The 20,583-nt window shown below is 42.7% G+C and overlaps 1 protein-coding gene across 1 annotated transcript in view; it reads right to left on the bottom strand.

The window, feature by feature from the left end:
• Window positions 1–20,583, bottom strand: part of ADGB (androglobin) — a 1,363,241-nt gene that overhangs the window by 420,875 nt on the left and 921,783 nt on the right. The window contains exons 26-27 of the mRNA XM_086927423.1: window positions 16,884–17,071; window positions 690–874 (exon numbers count right to left, since the gene is read on the bottom strand). Coding sequence (XP_086783549.1) covers window positions 690–874; window positions 16,884–17,071 — 373 coding nt within the window. The remainder of the gene's footprint in view (window positions 1–689; window positions 875–16,883; window positions 17,072–20,583) is intronic.

Raw genomic sequence — 20,583 nt, 5'->3', positions numbered from 1 at the left:
CATCAGTACAAGAGCACTCGGCCTTTAAGATCGAACCACAAAAAACTCTTGACAGTCCCTAGGGTAAAACAGACACGTATGGGTGGACGTCGGTTTTCATTTCATGCAGCAAAATTTTGGAATCAGCTCCCCGATGCTATCCGGCTCGAATCGAATCACAGCACCTTCAGGAAATTGTTGAAGACCTTTCTTTTCCCTTGAATGATGAACCGCAATGTTGGTCTGAATGCGCTGGGATGCCTCCGGGTAGCCATGCGCAATACAAATGTGTATTCAATTCAATTCAATTCAATTCATATTGATGAATTTGTATGAGCTGACAGGCATATTATTTATCGTTTCTCCAAACATACAAGTGCAAGTTCCATGATATGGCAACCATATAAGTTAATGAACCTTTACATAAATCATTGCCAAACCCATGATACAGATTCAGCAAAACAAGGTGGCAGCATGCCCACCCATTCTCCATCTAAATCATCTCAAGTAACCTCATCTGACACACAAAGGCTGTAGGTATGATACCTTACTGATGAATACATTCATAGGACACAAACACTTTTTTAATTAAGTAAAACAAATAACACAACTCAAGATAGTGCAATCCTCTGTGGCCAGCTAAAAATGGGGTTCTGTACATAGTGTGCGCCAAAGACAGAGTGGTTATCATATATACGAAGAGTACTTACAAAGAGAGCTGACTGGTCTCTCTTGGGGTTGGAACTGAAATGCGTGTATTGTGGCCAAGCCTTTTCCAGTTGTGCTCACGACTTCCTTCTCATTATTAAGGATTTGCAGCTTGATGAAGACATCTGATTTTGATGTTTTCACTCGTATTGTGGCCATATGTTCGGCTGAAACTTTTACAGAATACCTACAAAGGATATATTGAGAACAGACAACATAAAATTGCAGCTGCCTGTACACATTCAATGAAAGTTCAATGAAATCTGAATAACGTGTGAATGAATGAGAAGAACATTCGATTTCTTGAAAAATAAGTATGTGTTCAATATGACTGCATTTTGTGCTTACTTTTCGCATTGGAAGTAGATACATTAGTCATTCCTGATCAAAATTACATGTGCTGAGGCCTGGATTTGCCAGGATATGCTTATATAGGGAATTAGAGCAGACAGCAGCTGGGACGAGCATTTCTCTCTCTATGCCAGCGACGTCCTATTATTTGTCACAAAACCCTACTTCTCAGTAGCCAGAATACTGACATCTTTGATCTCTTTGGCATCTATTCCGGCTATCGAATAAACTGGACTAAGTCCATAAACTTCCACTTGTAGGGGCCAGCGATACGACTACCTGCTGACTGTATGGCACCATCAGTGATGGAGGGAGTACAATACTTGGGTATCTATGTCACCCGGGACACACATGCTCTTTTGCGCAGGAACATCCTCCCCCAACTAGACAGACTTCATGACGATGTGGAAAACTGGCATACTTTTCAATATCCATATTAAAAGACAGAATGCACACCTTTGTATTCCACAGTCCTTTTGCACAAAATGCTCAAAAGCTAAAATATTTGTATGCAAACTGGCGTAGTGCCTTGCCCCAATGGCAAGAATTAATGACTTCAAATCATGTGGAGCCACCTTAAGCTCCTATCACTAGTCGCACAGCCGATTCAGACAATATTCAATAGACTCCATAATGAGTTAGTTAGACCATTTTAATCCATTTAATCCATGTTCTATTTCATGGGTTACTCATTATTTTCTTCAGTCACATAAAAGGCTTCATGTTTCCCGATTTTTTCAAATGCTGTAGATATGACTATCCAGGCCTTTTTCTGCAGACGGTGAGAATACATTATTCATCCTAGACAGCTGTATTTGCGTTGACCCAATGCATTTCGGGAGTAGTAAAGTTAGAATTACTAACTTAACTACTACTAAATCCCTTTTGTGGATACCGAAAGTCGTAAAGTTAGGATTTTGTCTGTTTAGTAGCAGTAAAGTTAGGAATACTAACTTTACTACTATTAAATTACTTTTGTGAATATCGAAAGTCGTAAAGTTAAGATTTTGGCTCAGTTTAGTAGTGGTAAAGTTAAGAATCCTAACTTTACTACTACAAAAATGCTTTGTTGAATACCGAAAGTCATAAAGTTAAGATTTTGTCTCAGATTACTTTTGTGAATCGAGCCCTGTGTTTTTGTCTTATATATAATATATGATTAGCAATGATTTAATTGACCAAATAAAACAAAAAATCGTTTTACATGTGCTGAAAAGGAGCCACAGATATTTTGCAATAGTCAAACATGCCGAGACTGAGCAGAAGATTTGAAAGCCACACTATTTTCTCGCCAAGCGAACCACTGTTCTAGGAAATTTCCAAGAATTGCCATGTGTTCCACAGCACGTGGTGGAAAGGCAACAATCAAAGTGAATAACAAAAGCATCAGCATCCCATCTCCAGCATAATTGTCATAGAAGTTATTGTTAACAAAACTACACACATTTGAGGCTGGATTGAGTTTCAAAGAAATCGACCTGGGGTAGTTGCAAATTTCAACAATCTGCCAGATTACTTCTTGATATTGGCACCCCTTGTGTTACAACATCAGTAACCCAAAGTGAACACCCACTTGGGTATTGCACTCAGTGCCATTGCTTCTTCGTGCAGCATTTTCTTTGGAAAGGTGCCATACATGCACACTTATACCCAAGTATAAAGAAGACCATATAAAAAGAACGTTAGTAAAAATGTAAGTTACTCCTGAGTTTGGAGTACATTTCTTACTTTCTAGGAATTATTAGGAATACACAAATGTGTAAACATTTACGCTTTTTGACATGTATAAAGTGCATTTTTCTGTATAGTATAGTTTGCACAGATTCCAGTGTGTCCCCAGAGGTATAGCAGAGGCTAAATTAGATAATCACTATCAGCTCTATTTGTGGTAGTGTGGTTGAGCAGCTAGGCTTATCAGAGGGTGTGTTAAGCATGTATAGTATTCACTTATTCAAGGTTGATGTCACACTCAGACAGAATCCAGACCAATTAGGTAAGTATAAAAAAAGGGATACTTATGGTTTATTTATAGAACCAAGCAGGACTTGCTACAGGCAGTTATTAAATACTTGCAAATGCAAAACTGCTCAAGGAAATGCAGTTGTTCTTGTAATCGTAACAGTTACAGGTTAATATCGCTTTTCAGAATACTTGGAATTACACGCCTTGATTACTTTTGATTACTTTATAATACCACTCACTTTTCCCCATACATTAGCAGTTCAATATAGAACACTTTCTAGGCCCAAAATCTTCTACTACGGGTTATGTGGGAGGAAAAATTGTTATTGAACTTGGAGGTGTTTGACTTACGAGGTTGAGGTTTCAGGGTTAGGATCAAGGTTCAGTTTATCAACAAGGTCCACCTCACGTAGATTCAGTGTGTATCCTGCTGTTCATGGAATACACAATGTGTGTTAAAATACCCCTCACACACCAAAAGGGCCCTTGGTGTCATGCTTCATCATTGGGGTCTTCCCGCCCCGCTGCGGGACGGGGCAGTGCTGCGACAAGCGACTACGCTGGAGCACCTTTTAATGTGGGTGCTATGTGAGTGAATAGGAGTGAGTGTCAGTAGGGTCAGGGGCGATATATAAGTGATGTTAAAAAATACCTGGCCTAGTGGTAGAAAAAACTATTTAATAGACACTGGCTGGTATTGTTAAGAAAAGTGATTCGGAGAGACAAAGCAATTAATGGGCTTACTCTCCTGTGCGGGTCAACATGTTTCGGGGCGCTATGCCCCTTCGTCAGGACCGGGGTCAGATCCCCTTGTCACTCACTAATGTCTTACCACAGTAAAAGTAGTAAATATTAAGGTGTATGTACAAAGAAGTGTGATAATATTTTCTTTATCAATGTGTATAGATATAATATATATTTATACGTTTCCCTAGCTCTATCAGAAGTTCTGATGTAGTAAGCTTAGGAAGGTTGGAGTCAGTGCGCCATGAGCCAAGTCAGGACAAACACGGCAGCCACGGACGAAGGAGGAAGCACCGACGTGCTTGGGGATGATTGGATCCTTAAATACCCTTTGTCAAGCCCCTCCTCAAGAATCCCAAGGCTGACCCGATGGACCTGAAAACCTACCAGCCCATCTCTCTCCCTCCCTTTGCAGCCAAAGCCACAGAGAAATTAGTCAACGTCCAGCTGACCACCTTCATTGAAGAGAATGGCATCCTCGACTCCTCCCAGTCTGGATTCCGCAACAACCACAGCACTGAGACCACCCTCCTCACCACCACCAATAACATCCGCATGCTACTCGACCAGGGCCATGGGCATAGGTAGCCAGGTACAAAACCTCCCTCAGGAGGAAACTCACTTACCGATGCCCCGGTAAGTGAGTTACCTCCTGAATGGAGGTTGGTATCAGGGTACTTATGTACAGGATGGCAAATGTCCTTGAGGGGGTCGCTCAAGGACCGTGCAAGTTGGGCCCTGCTGGGACAACAAGCATGGGGAGATCTAACACACCTGTGGTTTACTGTTTATTTCAAGTCCCCGAGAATGAAGCAATATGTTACCATGGAAAGCTGCTCTGTTACCTTTGCGCCACGTAGAGAAATGTATTGCACAACGATTGTCAATGACAAATATCTATCCTCCATGTTTTTTATGTTATATTTGGAAAAAAAATCTACCGAGCAAAATCTGTTATGCAATAAAGAACTACACTGTGGAACATCAACCCTGGTCTGCGTCCAGCTTGTATATGCCTAAGGAAAGCCGTTGGTGGGGCAAGTGTGCTCAGCAGATGTGGGATGTAGGTGACTCGCACGTAGTATGCACACTATGAGTATCCCAAATCTGATTTTCTTTCAGAATTTCACTGTCTGGTAGCTGGTAAAGTGTCCCAGGGAGAATGGTTGTGAACAGGACCGGACTGGGAACCACAACTGGCCCTGGCAAAGTGCTCGCGGCTGCCCCCACCCCCCCGTCCCCACTCGGTGGTGTTGGAAGTGCCGCCAAGCTCATTACCGGGGCCGGTTTTCTGCCGATTTTGGTACAGGGACGACCCTGTAACAAAAACGGCTCCCAGGGGGCCAAAACCGGCCCCCACCCGTACAGCGCATCAGGGGATTGTCCGGTGCCCGCTATCCGCTATGGCCAGTCCAGCCCTGGTTGTGAATGTGGTATTCACACTTCAGTTCAATTTACAATTTCTTGCCAAATATTTCCACTTGAATCTGCAATTACTCAGCCATCGGATTAAGGGACTTTGGCTTGAAAAGGCTTACCATTGTAACATAACAGATTGTAAGTTGTGTTAACCACATCCGTGCTGCCACGATTTACCGCCGGTGCTGGGCCCTAATTAAAACGGGCGTGGTCATGACGGAACGGTTCCGTCATCAGCACAGCCCGACCGATGCTCATGACGGAACCGTTCCGTCATCAGCATCAATTTGCTTTGTTGCTCACTCCACAAGGCAGAAACTAGTTATGAGAAAGTGTCACCCATCTATTCACCACATCAAATAAAGGGTTAAATGTGTGAATACATACAAGTTTCATAGGGGTATTCCTCAGATGTTGTTGGCTAAAACAATTTTAAAGAATATAAGATGTGTTCCCATGAGTACTGCAGCTAAAAAGTTTGACAAGCAAGGTCTAATAAAATGACCTTGACTGAGCAGAGGGAGGCTCATACATTTCTCCTTGTGAATGTGCTCTGATGCATAACACATGGCGATCATATTGGCTACCTCCAGTTCACTTATTTTTTCTTGTAGGTAGGGCCATGTTAAATACAACAAAACTGCATAGGTGATGTAATAGTCAAATGGTGCACGTGGACCACAGTGTGCCTATGCATCCCTCACATGAGAGCCCCTTTGGCCCAGGTCTTCCAGAGCCATGTGCAGTGAGCACGTCACACTAAACCACTTTAACATTTTTAAAATCCTTCTTACATATAGTAAGTCACCTTTAAAGTGGGGGCTGGGGCGCACTATGACTAGATACAAAATATAAAGGAGTGAGTTATGCCAACCGTGAAGCTGGCATATTTCTGCAGTAACAGAATTTACGTGCTATTCACTCCACAAGCCGAATTAGTCTGTTCAATTTGGAAAACCTGTTTTGTGTACAACAGCCATTAGAAAATTAACCTTTGTTAAATTTTGCTGGTTATTAAAAATCAAATGTATTGCCAAAGGACTGCGACAGTCAGTTTACAAGATTGTTTCGCCCAGTGTTTTGGCGCCAAAAGTCAAACCTTTAACAGCGCCATGAAATTCACATGGAGCCCTTCGCAGTCACGCCTCCATTCCTTACCACGCGGAAGGATTTTTAGCTTGACAAAAACGACTAAGGTGAAACTGTTGACTGAGATGAACCCTATCCACACTCCAACGTGGTTGACCAAGAAGTACAAAGGCAACTATTTGACCCATGCTCTGTAGTTATTTTAAGCCCACCAGATTGATACATTTTTGTCATAATGGTATTGTTTTAGCAATTTCATTTTTCCTCTTTTTGCTAAATTACTTTTGGGAATTGTCTCTGTTTAATGTCTTCGATTTATTGTGCACTTTGTGTTGCTGAAATACTTCATATGCACTGTATCTGAGGGAAGCCTGTTGCTTTGAGCCATAGCTTCCAGAGCAAACGCTCATGATTCCTCATTTAAACCTTCCTTTTACTTTTGTGTACTGGGTTACTTACCTTTGTGGGACAGACTGGACTGCAGAATATGTTGACATTGCAGGATGGACCTAATGTACAGTCTCCCGAGTGCAGCTGGTTATTGTTTCTACTCATGATGTGCACCTGGGGCTTTATTTACAAGCCCCTTGCGCCGCCGGTGCGTCACTTTTTGTAACACATCGGCGGCGCATTTTGCTGTCCCATATTTACAAGGACAGGAAAAGCCACCCTGCGTGGTTTTTCCTGTCCTTGTAAATGCAGCCCCTTTCACTTAGCACTTTGTGTGAAAGGGGTGTTCCATGGGTGTTGCTGTGGGTGATCCCACACAAAATCTATGTAACCTGACACATTTTCAGATTTACGAGAAATCTTAAAGCAGGAACGGCGCCTGAATGATACTCCTCCCCAGGGGGGCGTAGGGAGGCACAATGAGGAGAAATGTATTAATTTCTCCTCATTTTTTTTCCTCTTCCTGTGCGTGATGCATTCTGCAGCACACACAGAAAGAGGAAATCACCTCTGGTGATTGTTTATGTGCAGTAAGGTGTCCCTTCCTGCACATAAACAATCATGCCCATCACGCAGGCATCCTTGCACAATGGTGCAAGGGGGCCTTCGTCGGCGCATGGCAGCCCATTGTGCGCCAATCCAAGAGAGAGCATAGGAATGTGACGTATAGTTATAAATATGTTGCATCTCTGTGCTTTGAAAGTGCTGCAGCATGCCACAGCAAAAGGGCTTGCGATGCCGCGCTGTGGCACTTTCTTGTAAATGAGGCCGATGGTTTCTTCACTGAAGTAGCAGTCCCAATTTTCCTTAGGCTGTCTCCCTTGGCACAGGTAAAGTGTGCTGTGTGTCCAGTCGAGTTAATCAAAAATTATATAACACTGTGTTTATTCTTCTGACTTCATACATTTAAAGTGGTTTATTCACACCATATTCTTCCATATATCGATGGAAACTTCATTTCCCATAATGCAATGTGTTCACATTTTGCGTTCATGCATTTTCTTCTCGCTCCCAATGCATTTCGGCTTGAACAGCCTTCATCAGGGGAATATCTAAGAGGTAAATCAAATGCAGTGTGTTTACTATGTTTTACTATGGAATCGCCGATCTGTAACCACCACCGTGCGGTTTAAGTAACCAAAACAATCAAAGATTAATGGAATGCGATTCTGGCATGCTTTCTACACCCCACGTGTTTCTTCTTATGTTCGCTCCGTGCTCCCAGTATGGTAAGTATTGGTTAAAATACAGTCCCTAGATCGAATGTCAAGCAATTAGTGTGGCTACACTAATATGATCATCAATATAGGGAGCTGTTAGCTCCTTATTTACTATATAAGAAGGAGATGAGGTAGGGACGGCTAATAGTCTCCTGAGGAAGATGTTCTTGTGAGTCTGGAGTGGGGCATAATTCGCCATTCTCCATAGTGCACAACATAGCATGTTCCTTAGATACATTTGCTCTTATAAAGGGTCAGTATCTCTCTTATTATTTTTTTCCCTATCTTGGCAGAAAATCTGAAATTGGCCTCTGTTGACCGTAAAAATTTCATATACATGTTTCAATGTTTGGCCCCCCGTGACCATTAGATGTAAAAGGTATGCCCAAATATGTGAAAGTATGTGTTTCCACTATCGGTGCATCCTTAATGTGGTGTATTCTGGTTTTAGGAATCCCTTTCCCAGATACGATTGTGATTTTTTTTTTAGATTTCGCTTTAAATCCTTTCCCTCCATTTATTCAGCAAAATTCTCAATTAAACACTGGAGCCCATTTGCAGTTCTGGATAGCAGAACCACGTCGTCTGCATACAATAATACAGGGGTTATACGTTTGCCAACCTTAGGGGCATCTGCATTCAACTTTTGTAAAAAGTGATCAACCCCATTAAAGGAAAAATAATAATGGGGCAAGGACTCAGCCTTGCTTAATCCTGCAGGTTACTCTAAAACATGGAGTACATTCGCCTTTGGACCCATATTGTACTCTAGCGGATGGGTGATTGTATTGTTGTAATAAATAGATAGTGACCTCACTAGGGGCATCCATCTTATGCAGTGTTTGCCATAATTCTGTGTGACTGACCAGGTCAAACGTGCTTGTCTGCAAAACATAGATGTAGATGGCTATTCTTGGAGAGAGAATATTTACTAATAATTGAGTGAAGATGTATTCATCTATTGTCCCTATCTCTGTGTGGACCCTCACTGAGATTCTTTAAGGACAGAGATGTCGTTAGCCCAACTTTCTAGTCTTTCCAAAAGGACCCTGCCCATCAATTTTGAGACTGAGTCAAGCAGGGATATGAGCATATAACATTTTGCATCTCCCCTATCACCCCTCTTGAAGATCGGTACAATAACACTTTATGTCCAGGTTGTAGGCAAAAAACCACCTGCTGAGGCATTGCATACACTTAATAAAATTGGGGCCCAAAAATGTATATCTGATTTAAAAATGTCTATATGTATCCCGTCGGGACCTGGTGCCTTCCCATTTGCGCATCTCGCTAAGGCAACTGTAATCTCTTCCAAAGTAATGGGAACCAGATTTGGACAGCCATCGTTAAAACATTTTTTCTCTAAGTTATTGGACAGTCATTTTTTTTATTATATATCTAACCAAACTAACTTATCCAGTCTGAAGGTTGCACTAAGATCTAAATCCTTACTGAATTCTGGTCTTTAAAAAAAAGAAGGTCTATTGTTTTCAGAAATAATGTTACATCCTGAGTGTCTGCTGCCTATATTAATTTCCCCCAAGCTTGTTCCTGTATTGCTACTCTTCTTATGATTAAGGCCTCTTTATAAGACTTCCTCACATTTTGTATCATTTTGCTATTTCTTGGCCTTTCCTTTAGAGCCTTTTTTAGGTCATGGTTTGCTTTTGAACATAGTCAATCAAACCAGTTAGTACGTTGCTTGACCTTCTTTTTATTATTCTTTTTTAGGTCTCCTGCTATTGCGGATGTAATATTACAGAAGGCCATAATAATTTGTGAATCTCAGTGATTTCCCTACGTACAGATTTAATATCTTGAGGATTATCATGCACAATCATATCAAGAAAAAAAGGACGGGATGACACCTGACCATGCAATGCTTATACTGTTTTCGCCTTGGGTTTCAACATCTGGTGCTAGACAGACCCTCTCAGTGGATGTTCGATCGTTTTGAAAATATTCTTGTCTTCAAGAGATTCTACGGACACATACTTTACAGATCCTGTTTGTTTAGGTCCTTTCAGCCATATTCTAGGTATATATATTTTCAGGAGATCATCCAGTCACAAGCATTGATAAAAATGTGTCATGCATGCTTGTGCAGCCATCTTCAGATACCAGTGCCTTGAACGGATCCTATGGACAGATCCTTTACATGTCATGTGAGATGCATTTATATTCAGGCATTTTGAAGATATATTTTTCCAATAGATCCTTAGGACACATTCCTCGATGGTCTTGTGCCACACATGTTTGTTCTGACATTTAGGAGCAACATGTTTACAGTAAACTGTAGCTGCACATGTTCTTCATGTGTGTGTATTGCCCGTTCTGAAGGTATGCATGTTTTCAGCAGATCCTAAGGACACAAACCTGTCTGGTCTTATATCAGGCGCGTGTGCTATGATATCCAAACTAACAATGTTTATGGTACACCTTAAGGACACATAACTTACAGGAGATACGCTCTGCATTTGTGTGTTCTGACATGTTTACAGGAGATCCCAATGACACACGCTCCGCTTGTCATGTGGCATGCATGTGTGTTCAGACAACCGAATGTACAATGCTTAGGGAGGAGATATGTTCCACTTGAATGTTTTGCTGCTCTGAAGGCATACATGTGTTCAGGGGATCCCAAGGACACACATTCTGCTCTTCATGTGTCATGCATGTGTGTTCAGAAATTCAAAGACAAAATGACTCTAAGGACGCCTAGATTATACGTGTTATGCTCCACGAGTGTGTTCCTCCAATCTGAAGGCATATAGGTGTTCAGTACACAAGCTTTGCCAGTCAAGTATAATAAATGTGCATACCTAGCATACCTAGATATTCTAAGGGCATGGGGAGCTACTAGAACAGTGTATATAGCAAGGCAGGGAAGTGCCCAGCTGCCTGCGAATCCATGGCAGGCGTGCATCCTCACTCCCAATGGATTATAGCCCCAGCACACCAAAGACCCCTTGCAGCAGGGTGCGGGACACAGCTGCGTGTCGAGTCCATTCCTGCTTGCAGGGATTCGAGTCCTCAGGGACCGAGCCAGGCTTTTCTGGGAGTATTGAGAAATTCGCCTCTCTGTTTAGCCAAATGCGGTCTTCCACATGACAGCCATCCAGCCTTCCCACTGACCAATTGGGAAACAGAAAACAAGATTTACTGTACCAGTAAACATTGCTCTGTTTGGAAATAATTTCCCAGCTAATGGTTCATTTCTAGAGCTTTTTAGGTCTGGGCTAGACAGCACATGTCAAACGGAGTCCTGTGCACACGCTTTAGAGTTTGAGGTTCTGGAATCAGAACCGAAAGTACATAACAAAATTCCTTGATAAATGATGGACATCAACAATACATTTTCATGTGAAAACAAGTTTGTATTTCACGCTTGGGCGCCATCACTTCCTGCACCTAAGCCAAACCCATCACGGTTACTCACAATAGACAGCACATGTGCTGTCTCAAAGAGACATGTTCTTTACCATTCAGTGTAATGAGAGTCTAGCACCCTTTTGAACTCATAGTTAATCTATTCAGGCTGAATAAAAGGCACAGAGAGGATAATATCCCATGGCTGACACAGCCGCAGAGATGTATTTAGTTGATAAAATTTGTGACTGAAGACAGACTCCCTTTTTAGGTCCACGAGACATGTTGTTTACCATTCAGTGGACTTCAGCCAGACCACAGACTTACCATTTGTTCGCTCCATTGTCACTTTCATATCAATTGTTGCTGTTTGTCCATGGCATGTATGCGTCATGCTTCTTCTTGTGTTTAGCCCTCCTCCAGAGCATGTACCAAGTACTTGTGTCCACCCATTGCTCCTATTTTAGGAGCTACTATTTTCTTTGTTTTTGAGCACTCCAGATGAGTGCTCATGTTTTCACTTGCTCGTCCTCTATCTCCTGTTGCCTCTTTCCCCCTCCCATGGCAGGGATTGGCGATCTAAGGCTGCCACAGGTTTATGCCAGATGTCTTTGAGCCAATGGCAACTTGTGACATTTGAAATTGGGGGGGGGGGGGGGTGCTTTAAGGCACCAAAGGAAGCTTGGAGAAGGCTGACAGTTGTGCCAGCCGGTAAAGTGCAAAAACCAAACAAGCAGCCTCGTTTAACATAAAGAGCATCAGCTGAGGTAGGCCCTAGCGCATGCCTGGGATTGTTCCCACTCTGCGGGAGAACACGGGCTGCACCTTGTTGGTAACCACTTCATGTTGCTAAACGACCTGCGTGAGGAAAATGTCATTCATGTGTTCGTAGAGATTCTGTCCAAAGCCAAGTCAGTCTCACATCATCTTGATTGTGACTGGAGCGGACAGGAGATGGAAGTAAAGTGTGTGATGTCTGCACTACAGACACAGTGCTTTAAACCTTTTACTGAGGCCACCTCTAGCTTTATCTAGATTTGATTAACCTTCTGCTTACTGTCTCTCTATACCCTCTTTCACTGATTTATACAAAACTTGCTTTTGTAAGCACCCTTACTCATGCTACTCTCTTTCACTTCTTGTTTATTGGCTCATTCCTTCAGTACTCTACTTGTAAACCTCCTACCCTTCTTCATCTATCCATGATTTTTTATTGCATGCTCCTCACTGCCCACCTCGCCTTTCTCATCTGCTTTCATCCATACTGCTACCCCTATACCTCCTTCAACAACTGTTTATAGCAACCCTTTCCTCCTCCTGCACACCCCACGGCCATTTATCCTGTTAGCCAGATCACCGCTGTCAAGTTGCCACTCCTGCCGATCCTTCGATCCCTCTTTTCTAGCCTTGGGCCTGCCTTTGCTACTTGTGGTTCCACGGCTCTCTCATAAAGGCAGCAATACGAATTAGTAATGTACAGTGAAAGATGCATGAATATAAGGTGAATGTGATCATGTGTAATGTAACTGTGGCTCATATAAAGTGCTCTAAAATCTTTGAGTCGGATTAAGGCCTAATGGAGTTCAATAACTAAATAAATAAATACAACAAATTACATTGCGCGCGCTGCAACGCCAAACCCACCCTGTCCCTCCCGCGTCCCGCCCCACCACCCCGCATCACTCCTTCCAGGAGCCACTACTGTCAGCATGTACAATGTGCAGTGCATGATGCAGGTAAAATGTGTGGTTATTGTTGGCGGTAGAATATTTTTGTGATGGTCATATACAGTTTGTGAAAATTTGTGTAAGTATTTCGTACCAAGAGTGGTTCACACGTAGCATGTAGCGATATATGGATGAAGCCGCTATATCTATATAAATGCGTATGCAAATGTCATGTGGACTTACTCTGATCTCCTTGATCACCTGTCTGTTGCCCTCGTGGTACCACTGCACCCGAACGTTGCCCCCGCACAGAGGCTGTGCAGGACCCTCTTCGGAGGCAGAGCTGGCGCGCTCATAGACCTTGTCCAAATCTTCACCGTCAATGAGCTGTACCAACCCAAAGCACAAGGCACATTTTCACATGCCCATGTCTCCCTCCAAGGCGTGCACAGTAGGAGAGAGGGGGGTGCTTTTCCAATGGAGACACTGATCCTTTGCTGTTGCACAGTATGAGAGCAGCACCAGGATTGGCTTAAGCAGGCCAACTTGCCACTCATTAGGAGACCAGAGGTTGTGACTTTGATCTGCACCTAGCCCCTAATATGTGGGTCAAGAGAGGCCTCTAGTGCGCATGTCGGGTTTGCCGGAGAAAGGTAGCTGTCCTACCTGACATGCGCACTTTGGGCCTAGGTGCCATGCGCTTGCTTGCAGTGTGTGATGGCATCTATCAAAATTAAACCACACCCACTTCACAGCAGCTGACACCTGCGGCTGAAGGCCGACTTTCACGGGCAAAAATGAATGCATGCAGTCAGGCAAAGACGGTGTTTTGAACAATAAAAGTTAGTTTATCATACACAGAAGAGGAGGGGGTCAAAATATGAGTGGGGCAATGCCCCAACGATCACACGCCGGGACCGCTGCTGTTTGAGCATTCCACATGAGTGCTTGTGTTTACACTACTGAAATCCATACCAATACCAACATCTGCTTGGCAGCAATTTAGTTTTTACACAACATTTGTCAAAAAAGGGCTTCTCAATGCAGGGTTGATAAGGAAGTAGGGAATAATACATCGTAGAGTCCCAAAACACAATTGTAAAACTAACATGCAGTTTATCTCACGTGCAGTGAACTTTACTTCTGATCCATTCACAGTGCCAATGAAGTGACCACTTTTAATTAATATGAATATGCGGTCATTCAACTGGCATGAAGACTCAGCTCTCACAGGAAATGCAGCGCAGAAAGCACTGTTTTGACGTGTGTGCGAGGGGATTGGAGATCTGAAGCTGCCACAGATGTGTCAGAGGTCCCTGTTTTCTTTGTTTTGAGCATTCCACACAACATTGCTCCCTTTCATTTGTTAAGTTAGGCAGCTTGAAAAATATTTGTGACTGCACCTCAACCACAGCCTAAGTTGTATTCCTCTCAAACAATGCTGCCTTTCAATCAACATTTCGTTAAACAGCTTTAAACAATAGTTGTGACTGCAAAAACAGGTACCGAAAAAGTTTACCATTCAAACATTTTAGCTTGTGAATGTCCAAAACGCGTCCAAGAGGGCAACATTTACATTTAGCTTTATTTTTACCTTTATTTCAAATTGGACAATGTTGCCTTTTATCTGTTAAGTTAGACCACTTAAAACCCTATTTGCACCTGCCCTCACCCACAATCTAAGTTTTATTTTCAACTTTACTGTGCCATGAAATGAGCATCAAGGGCCCACTTTTACTGTGCTTTTAAAAAGCAATTAGGAGCAGATTTACAAGCTCCTTGCGTCACTTTTGTGACAGAGCATCGGCATAAAAGTTGTGGGCCATTTACAACGTGATGCATCTAGGGAGATGTGTCACGTTGTAAAGCCCTGCGTGACACTATACCAGTGTCAGATATAATGTATGCAAGGTAGGCATTCCCACGCAGGAAAGCCTTGTAAAAGTGATGTAGTAAAATCTACAAGATTTCACTGCATGACTTTTAGGACGCCACTGCGTCAAAACTTTACGCCTGCTTGAAGCAGGCGTAAGGAGTGTCGCAATTTATTGGGAATAGGCCACAACACACATTGCTGGAGTTGCGCCATGCTTGCAATGCATGACTTTTCCGTCAACAGATGCGTCAGAATTTCTGACGCATCTGTCAATCCTTGCGCCAAGGTGCGCCATATTCTAAATACGGCGCATCCATGGTGACGCAAGGGTTGCATGGTGGTGCAGGAAAAGTGACACGTCTATACAGATGCGTCACTAACTTGTAAATCTGCTCCACAGTATTTATTCTTAGCTCAAGCACACATGTTGTCACATTTGAGGAACTGCTTGCCTGTTATACACACACAGTCATTTTCTGTTTCCTTTAAGATAACAAAAGGTGCTCTCCACCTCTCTTCACTTGCAGTGTTACAGGGGAAATGCCCTTCTTTTTATTTAAACGTGCACATTCATTAATTTGCACCATTTCAATCAATTTAAATTTAATTTCACATTTTAATCCATAGCTCATACCACCCCCCACACTTTAATAAATACCACAAGAATAAGGGCGGTTTCACAGCAAATTAGAAAAAACCTTCAACATGTTCTGCAACCACTGAGTTGTACAACACAGCTATAGGTCGCACATAGCTGAGACCTATTTGGCTTTGCCAGTGCTTGTTCATTTTAAAGCTGTAGAGACGGATTAAAGTGCAGGCATCATAAAGGGAATTTTCTGAGCCCCTAGAGTGGAATAGCAAGGGTTCCTGGGTTGTTGGCTTTAACACAGAACATTCAACATTGGCTGCCTGAATTAGACAAAACCCAATTTCGTTTATTTAGCCCCCCTTGGAGGACAATTGGGTTTAGTTTAAATTACTCTGCAGGAAATACCGTATTGCTGCCAAAACCACACTCTGATTCAAAATTAGGAAATAAACCTTTTTTAAGTGCTTAGGATATCTAGGGGCATATGTACAAGTCCCTATCACCACGGGAACGTCACTTTTTGTGACGTTCCTGTGGCAAGAGGGGCCATGCCTTATGTACAAGGCAGTGTTAAGGCACTTAACATGGCTTAACGCTGCTTTGTACATAAGGCACCCTTTCAGGCTATGTTTAGCGTGAAAGGGGCATGCAGTGGGTATTGTGATGGACGTTCCGTCACAACACTCATTGTATTTGACGCTGCCCCTATGTACAAAGGTGGCGTACATATGAGGCAGCGTCAAAATTAAGACCAGGAAAATCCTGGTCTTAATTTGGCACAACGAGGAGAAATGCATTATTAATCCTCGTTTTTGCTTTTTCCCTGTGTGCTGCCTTGGGCAGCACACAGGGAAAAAGCAAAATGCCATGGTTTGTTTATGTACAGGGAGGTGCCCCTTCCTGTACATAAACAAAGATTTAAAAGAAATTCTCTTTTGTAAATTTCATGTGTGCTGCATGAAGCAGCTCACATAAAAGTTACAAAATGGCATTTTATGATTTTATTTGCATGATGGGGCACCTTCCTGTACATAAACAAACCTCCCCTGCACACAGACACCCTTGCACTCTGTTGCAAGGGTGCCTGCATTGGCGCTAAGTTGTTAAACTTAGCGCCATTGCAGGGGGAAACACAAGGCTGCACCACATTCTTGTACATATGGTGCAGCCTTGCATTTACGAAGTGGCTGAGCGTGTTGTTAAGCCTTGGAGGCTAACAATACGCTCCACCACTTCATTGTACATATCCCTCCTCGTGTTTTAGACATTCTACACAATAATTGTAACAGCTAAACCAGTTGGAATGACAATAGAAGGAATAACAATAATAAAGACACAAAAAAAAGACACATAGAATTAATAACCAGTAATAATAATTAACAGAAATATAATGAATATAAAAACTATTATACAGCAGGAGAGAATGCATGAAGTATATAACATCTTCTTGCACTTACCTGAACAAAATATGTTCCTTGTTCGGGATAAAGTACTCTTTGAAATCCTTCATTGAAAAATAATTGTTTAATACGTCTCGAGCAGGAGATGGAAGAGGGCTGTAGGATGTCATGAGACGCAATTTCCATTTTCCAGCTATTACTGGGAAATCACCAGTAAATGCTTCAGCAACAACAGTATACCCTTTCTGAAAAATTATTAAAACAATAGAGTTATTTTTTGGTTTTAGAAGTTACAGCCATTATTTTTTTACATCAGGTAGTTATTTCTAGCAGTAGGCAACCATTTTTAGTTTTGATTCTTTTTTTTTTTTTTACTTTACTTCGTATATAAACCCTTTTTTAGAAACAGAACCCTTTTTGTCATAAAGCAGGGCAGTTTAGGATAGCTTCTTTCTTTTTAGTAATATACACGTATTGGGCATTTGTATCCGTTTTCTGTTCTCTAACCCCCACCAGCCGATCAGTAATTACAGAACTGACGATTTAGCTGTAAACCATCCAACGTGGAACAAAAAACACCATTTCACGTTATATACAAAAATGCCATTTGTCCCGATTATAGCTAAACACAACGGCTGAATTACCCTAAATACATCATGCCATGTTTGGTCTGCATTTACCTCTCTGCACCAAAACATCACTGTCCTTGTACTCAGCCCGCAAACCTCGCGGCCATCGTCCACTTCTTGATAACATGTCACACAGACATGTTTAGACGTCACTGAAGTTAGGGAAAGGCCACTAAGAGCTCATTGACTGTGCATTGTCTCCCAGAGCCTCACCAGTGCAACCTCCCTGCTTAGCCCTTTGTGATGAAATCTCCTTCAGAAAATGCGAAGAACCTGTACATTTTATTTGACTTATTGTACAACCACGTTTTGCACCACAAAATAGAAAACACGAGGAGAGAAAGCCCAGTCACAGTCCGAATCCATAATACAATGGTCACATGAGCATTTTTCTCCAACAGCAGTGAACTGAAGCCCGATAAGGAGAATTAGCACTTTTTAAAGTCGTTGGCGGGTGAAATGGTGGCCTGCCAGGTCCGGGAGGCTATGATAGCCTCTTCCTTGGGAAGAATTGCTCGCCTTATTTATAAACCTCCGCCTTCCTGGCCATAACTCGGTTGTTGACCCGATCTGGCAAACTCTAAAAGACCTCCTTAACATTAGACTTCCTGATATAAGTGTGTCTGCCGGTTCCTTCGTGATTCCTGAAATCAGCATGGCCAGCCCCACCTGACAAGAAATAGCTTAAAGCTGGCTGTCTAACTACAAATCAAGTGCTATCCTAAACCCAAAACCATATAATAGAAAAACGAATGCCATGATAACATAAATCTTCTAAAAAACACAAATGAAATATTTCAGTACTCTCATGGATGGCCAACTAAGCCTGTCTCTCGCCAGAAGTATTGCAGCTCCACCGGCCATAATTTTAAGAACATGGTGGCAAAATAGTCAATTTTTCAGCACAATTTCCCTAAAGTGTCTAAAAAGCCAGTGGTGAAACAGGTAGTTCAAAAATTTAAATTTACGACGCTTATTCTTTACCACAGGAGCAATGTAATTTCTATATTTAATTTTTCCTCTTGGGAATAGACTCCACCATCATATAGTATGACTGTAAATCTCTTTGTAAGGGGCAAGCTGGAAAAATAAGATTACACAGATTGCACAGTTGAAGCCTGCATTTACAGTAACAGAGCAGTATAGATTTTACAGACTCTTGAAGCAGGGCTTGCAATCAGGTTAGCAAACATTACATTTACAGATTAGGGATTCAGAAAGAAATAATGATTATCACTCAACTGTCTTCTTTAAATATACATTTTAAAAAGGAATAGTTTTGTCCCCTAACATCTAATTTCACTCACGTTTGTAATCAATAAAATTGATTCCTTCAAAGAAAAGCTAATCATGTTCAGCAAACACACGATCAGTACCCAAATAAACATCAACGTTTCACTACTATAGAGAACCATGGCTTTACCCTTCCTTATGTGCATATGTACCTCCATCTTATAACACGGTTGTCCCCAATAAATAAGGAATTATCTCTGTTGAAACAGGTCCACTAGCATTTCAAGGGTTACACTGGGAACCTTTGTTTCATGGATAGTCTAAATATAGAAAACACAACCACCAGTATGCCAAGGCAAGCATCACACACATTGTGCACCATATTGCCTTGAATGCTTCCAAAATTACAAGACATACCACCAATTTGCCTTAGGTGGCCCCAAATGACTGCCAATATGTCTGAGCCCGTTTTTGTCCACTAAGGGTACCATTCTACTATGGATGGCCTCAAAATGCTAGGAATTATCACCAATATGCCATGGGTCGACACAAAATACTAAGAATTGCCGCCAATATGTCAGGAGCCAGCCAGTGCACTCACTCTCACATACATAAACATGCATATAATTTTAACTGTATAGAGCCTTTTAGCCCTTGCGAGGTACTGAAGAGGCAGCATGTTATACTGTGACAGAGTGCTTTGTTTGGCAGGATGTTGGGTTTGTAGCGTGGCCTATCTCAGGTGTTTTGGCATTGCGCATGAGTGATCAGAGTAGTGCTTTTATCCTATCTTGGTTTGTGGCGCTTGAATTGTGGTGGCAGCATAGAGACAGTGCAAGACCAGTCTTCATGTTACCTTACTTGGTTGCTATGAGTTACTATGCAGCTTCCCTGGAAGTTTTTTGTGACTGGCTAACTATCTACCTGTGTAATAAGCTATTTCTAGTAGTTAGAGGCAGCAGTAGTCAAAAGGGAAGGGAATGGAGCTGATACTGATAGGAATTGTGAGGCTCTGATCCTGGCATTGTGTGAAGAGCTGGCAGCATTTGCCCTGTCAGGCTTAGGCAGCGATGAGCACAGTGTCACACAGGCACTGGCTGCCTCTGTGAGCTGATAGTTCTGAGAGATGTGTGAGGCGCTGGCAGTCGTGTGAAATGTGGTGAGGAGGTGATGATGATGGGTACTGTAGGCAGATGCCATTAGTTGGTAGTGTGGGGATTGAGAAGTGGGCAGCAGCAGCCCATGTCAGAAGCGGGTAGCAGTAAGCATTAAGAAGAATGGTACTGTGGTGAACTGTTTGCCCCGTTGGAACTCAGGGCGGTGAGGAACTGCACTGTTGCTACTGGGTCAGTGTGAGAGAATGGCACATCAAGGGCCATATTACATAAAGTGCTCCTGGGCTGCAATGGGCATTTGTGTCCACTTTGTACACCCCCTGGGCTCTTTGGTATTGCAGAAGGGGCCGCAGACACTTGTACTCTGACTCTGTAATGCCTGTAGCGCTGGTGCACATTAAGCGCCAGCACTATCATCAAGGGGGCGTTCCCTCATTTGCATGGGGGCATGCCTTATGTACATGAGGGAATCCCTTTGCCTCTGCATCCGCTTTGTATTACCTACCCGGTGTGCTTCTTGAGAGCATCCCTCTGCAGGGAGTAAAGGGGGTCCTATGGAACCCCCAGACATCCCGGACTGCACCCCCCTGCAAGGGGGTCTCTAATCCCCTTTGAAAGTGCCGGCGGATTGTCGCCTGCACTGTGAAACACGGAGCAGCTTTAAAGCAGCCACTCCGTGTTACATGTGAATGTGCTGGCCCCAGTGCACCGCGTGTTCGCGGCAGCCCTGGGGGCAGAACATTAATGGTAATAGGACGCATTTCCATTGTTTGCACCTTG

Source organism: Lissotriton vulgaris, chromosome 6, assembly GCF_964263255.1.
Source record: "Lissotriton vulgaris chromosome 6, aLisVul1.2, whole genome shotgun sequence".
Lineage (NCBI taxonomy): Eukaryota > Metazoa > Chordata > Amphibia > Caudata > Salamandridae > Lissotriton > Lissotriton vulgaris.
The sequence above is the reverse complement of the archived record's forward strand: the minus strand, read 5'-3'. Positions and strand labels throughout refer to the sequence as shown.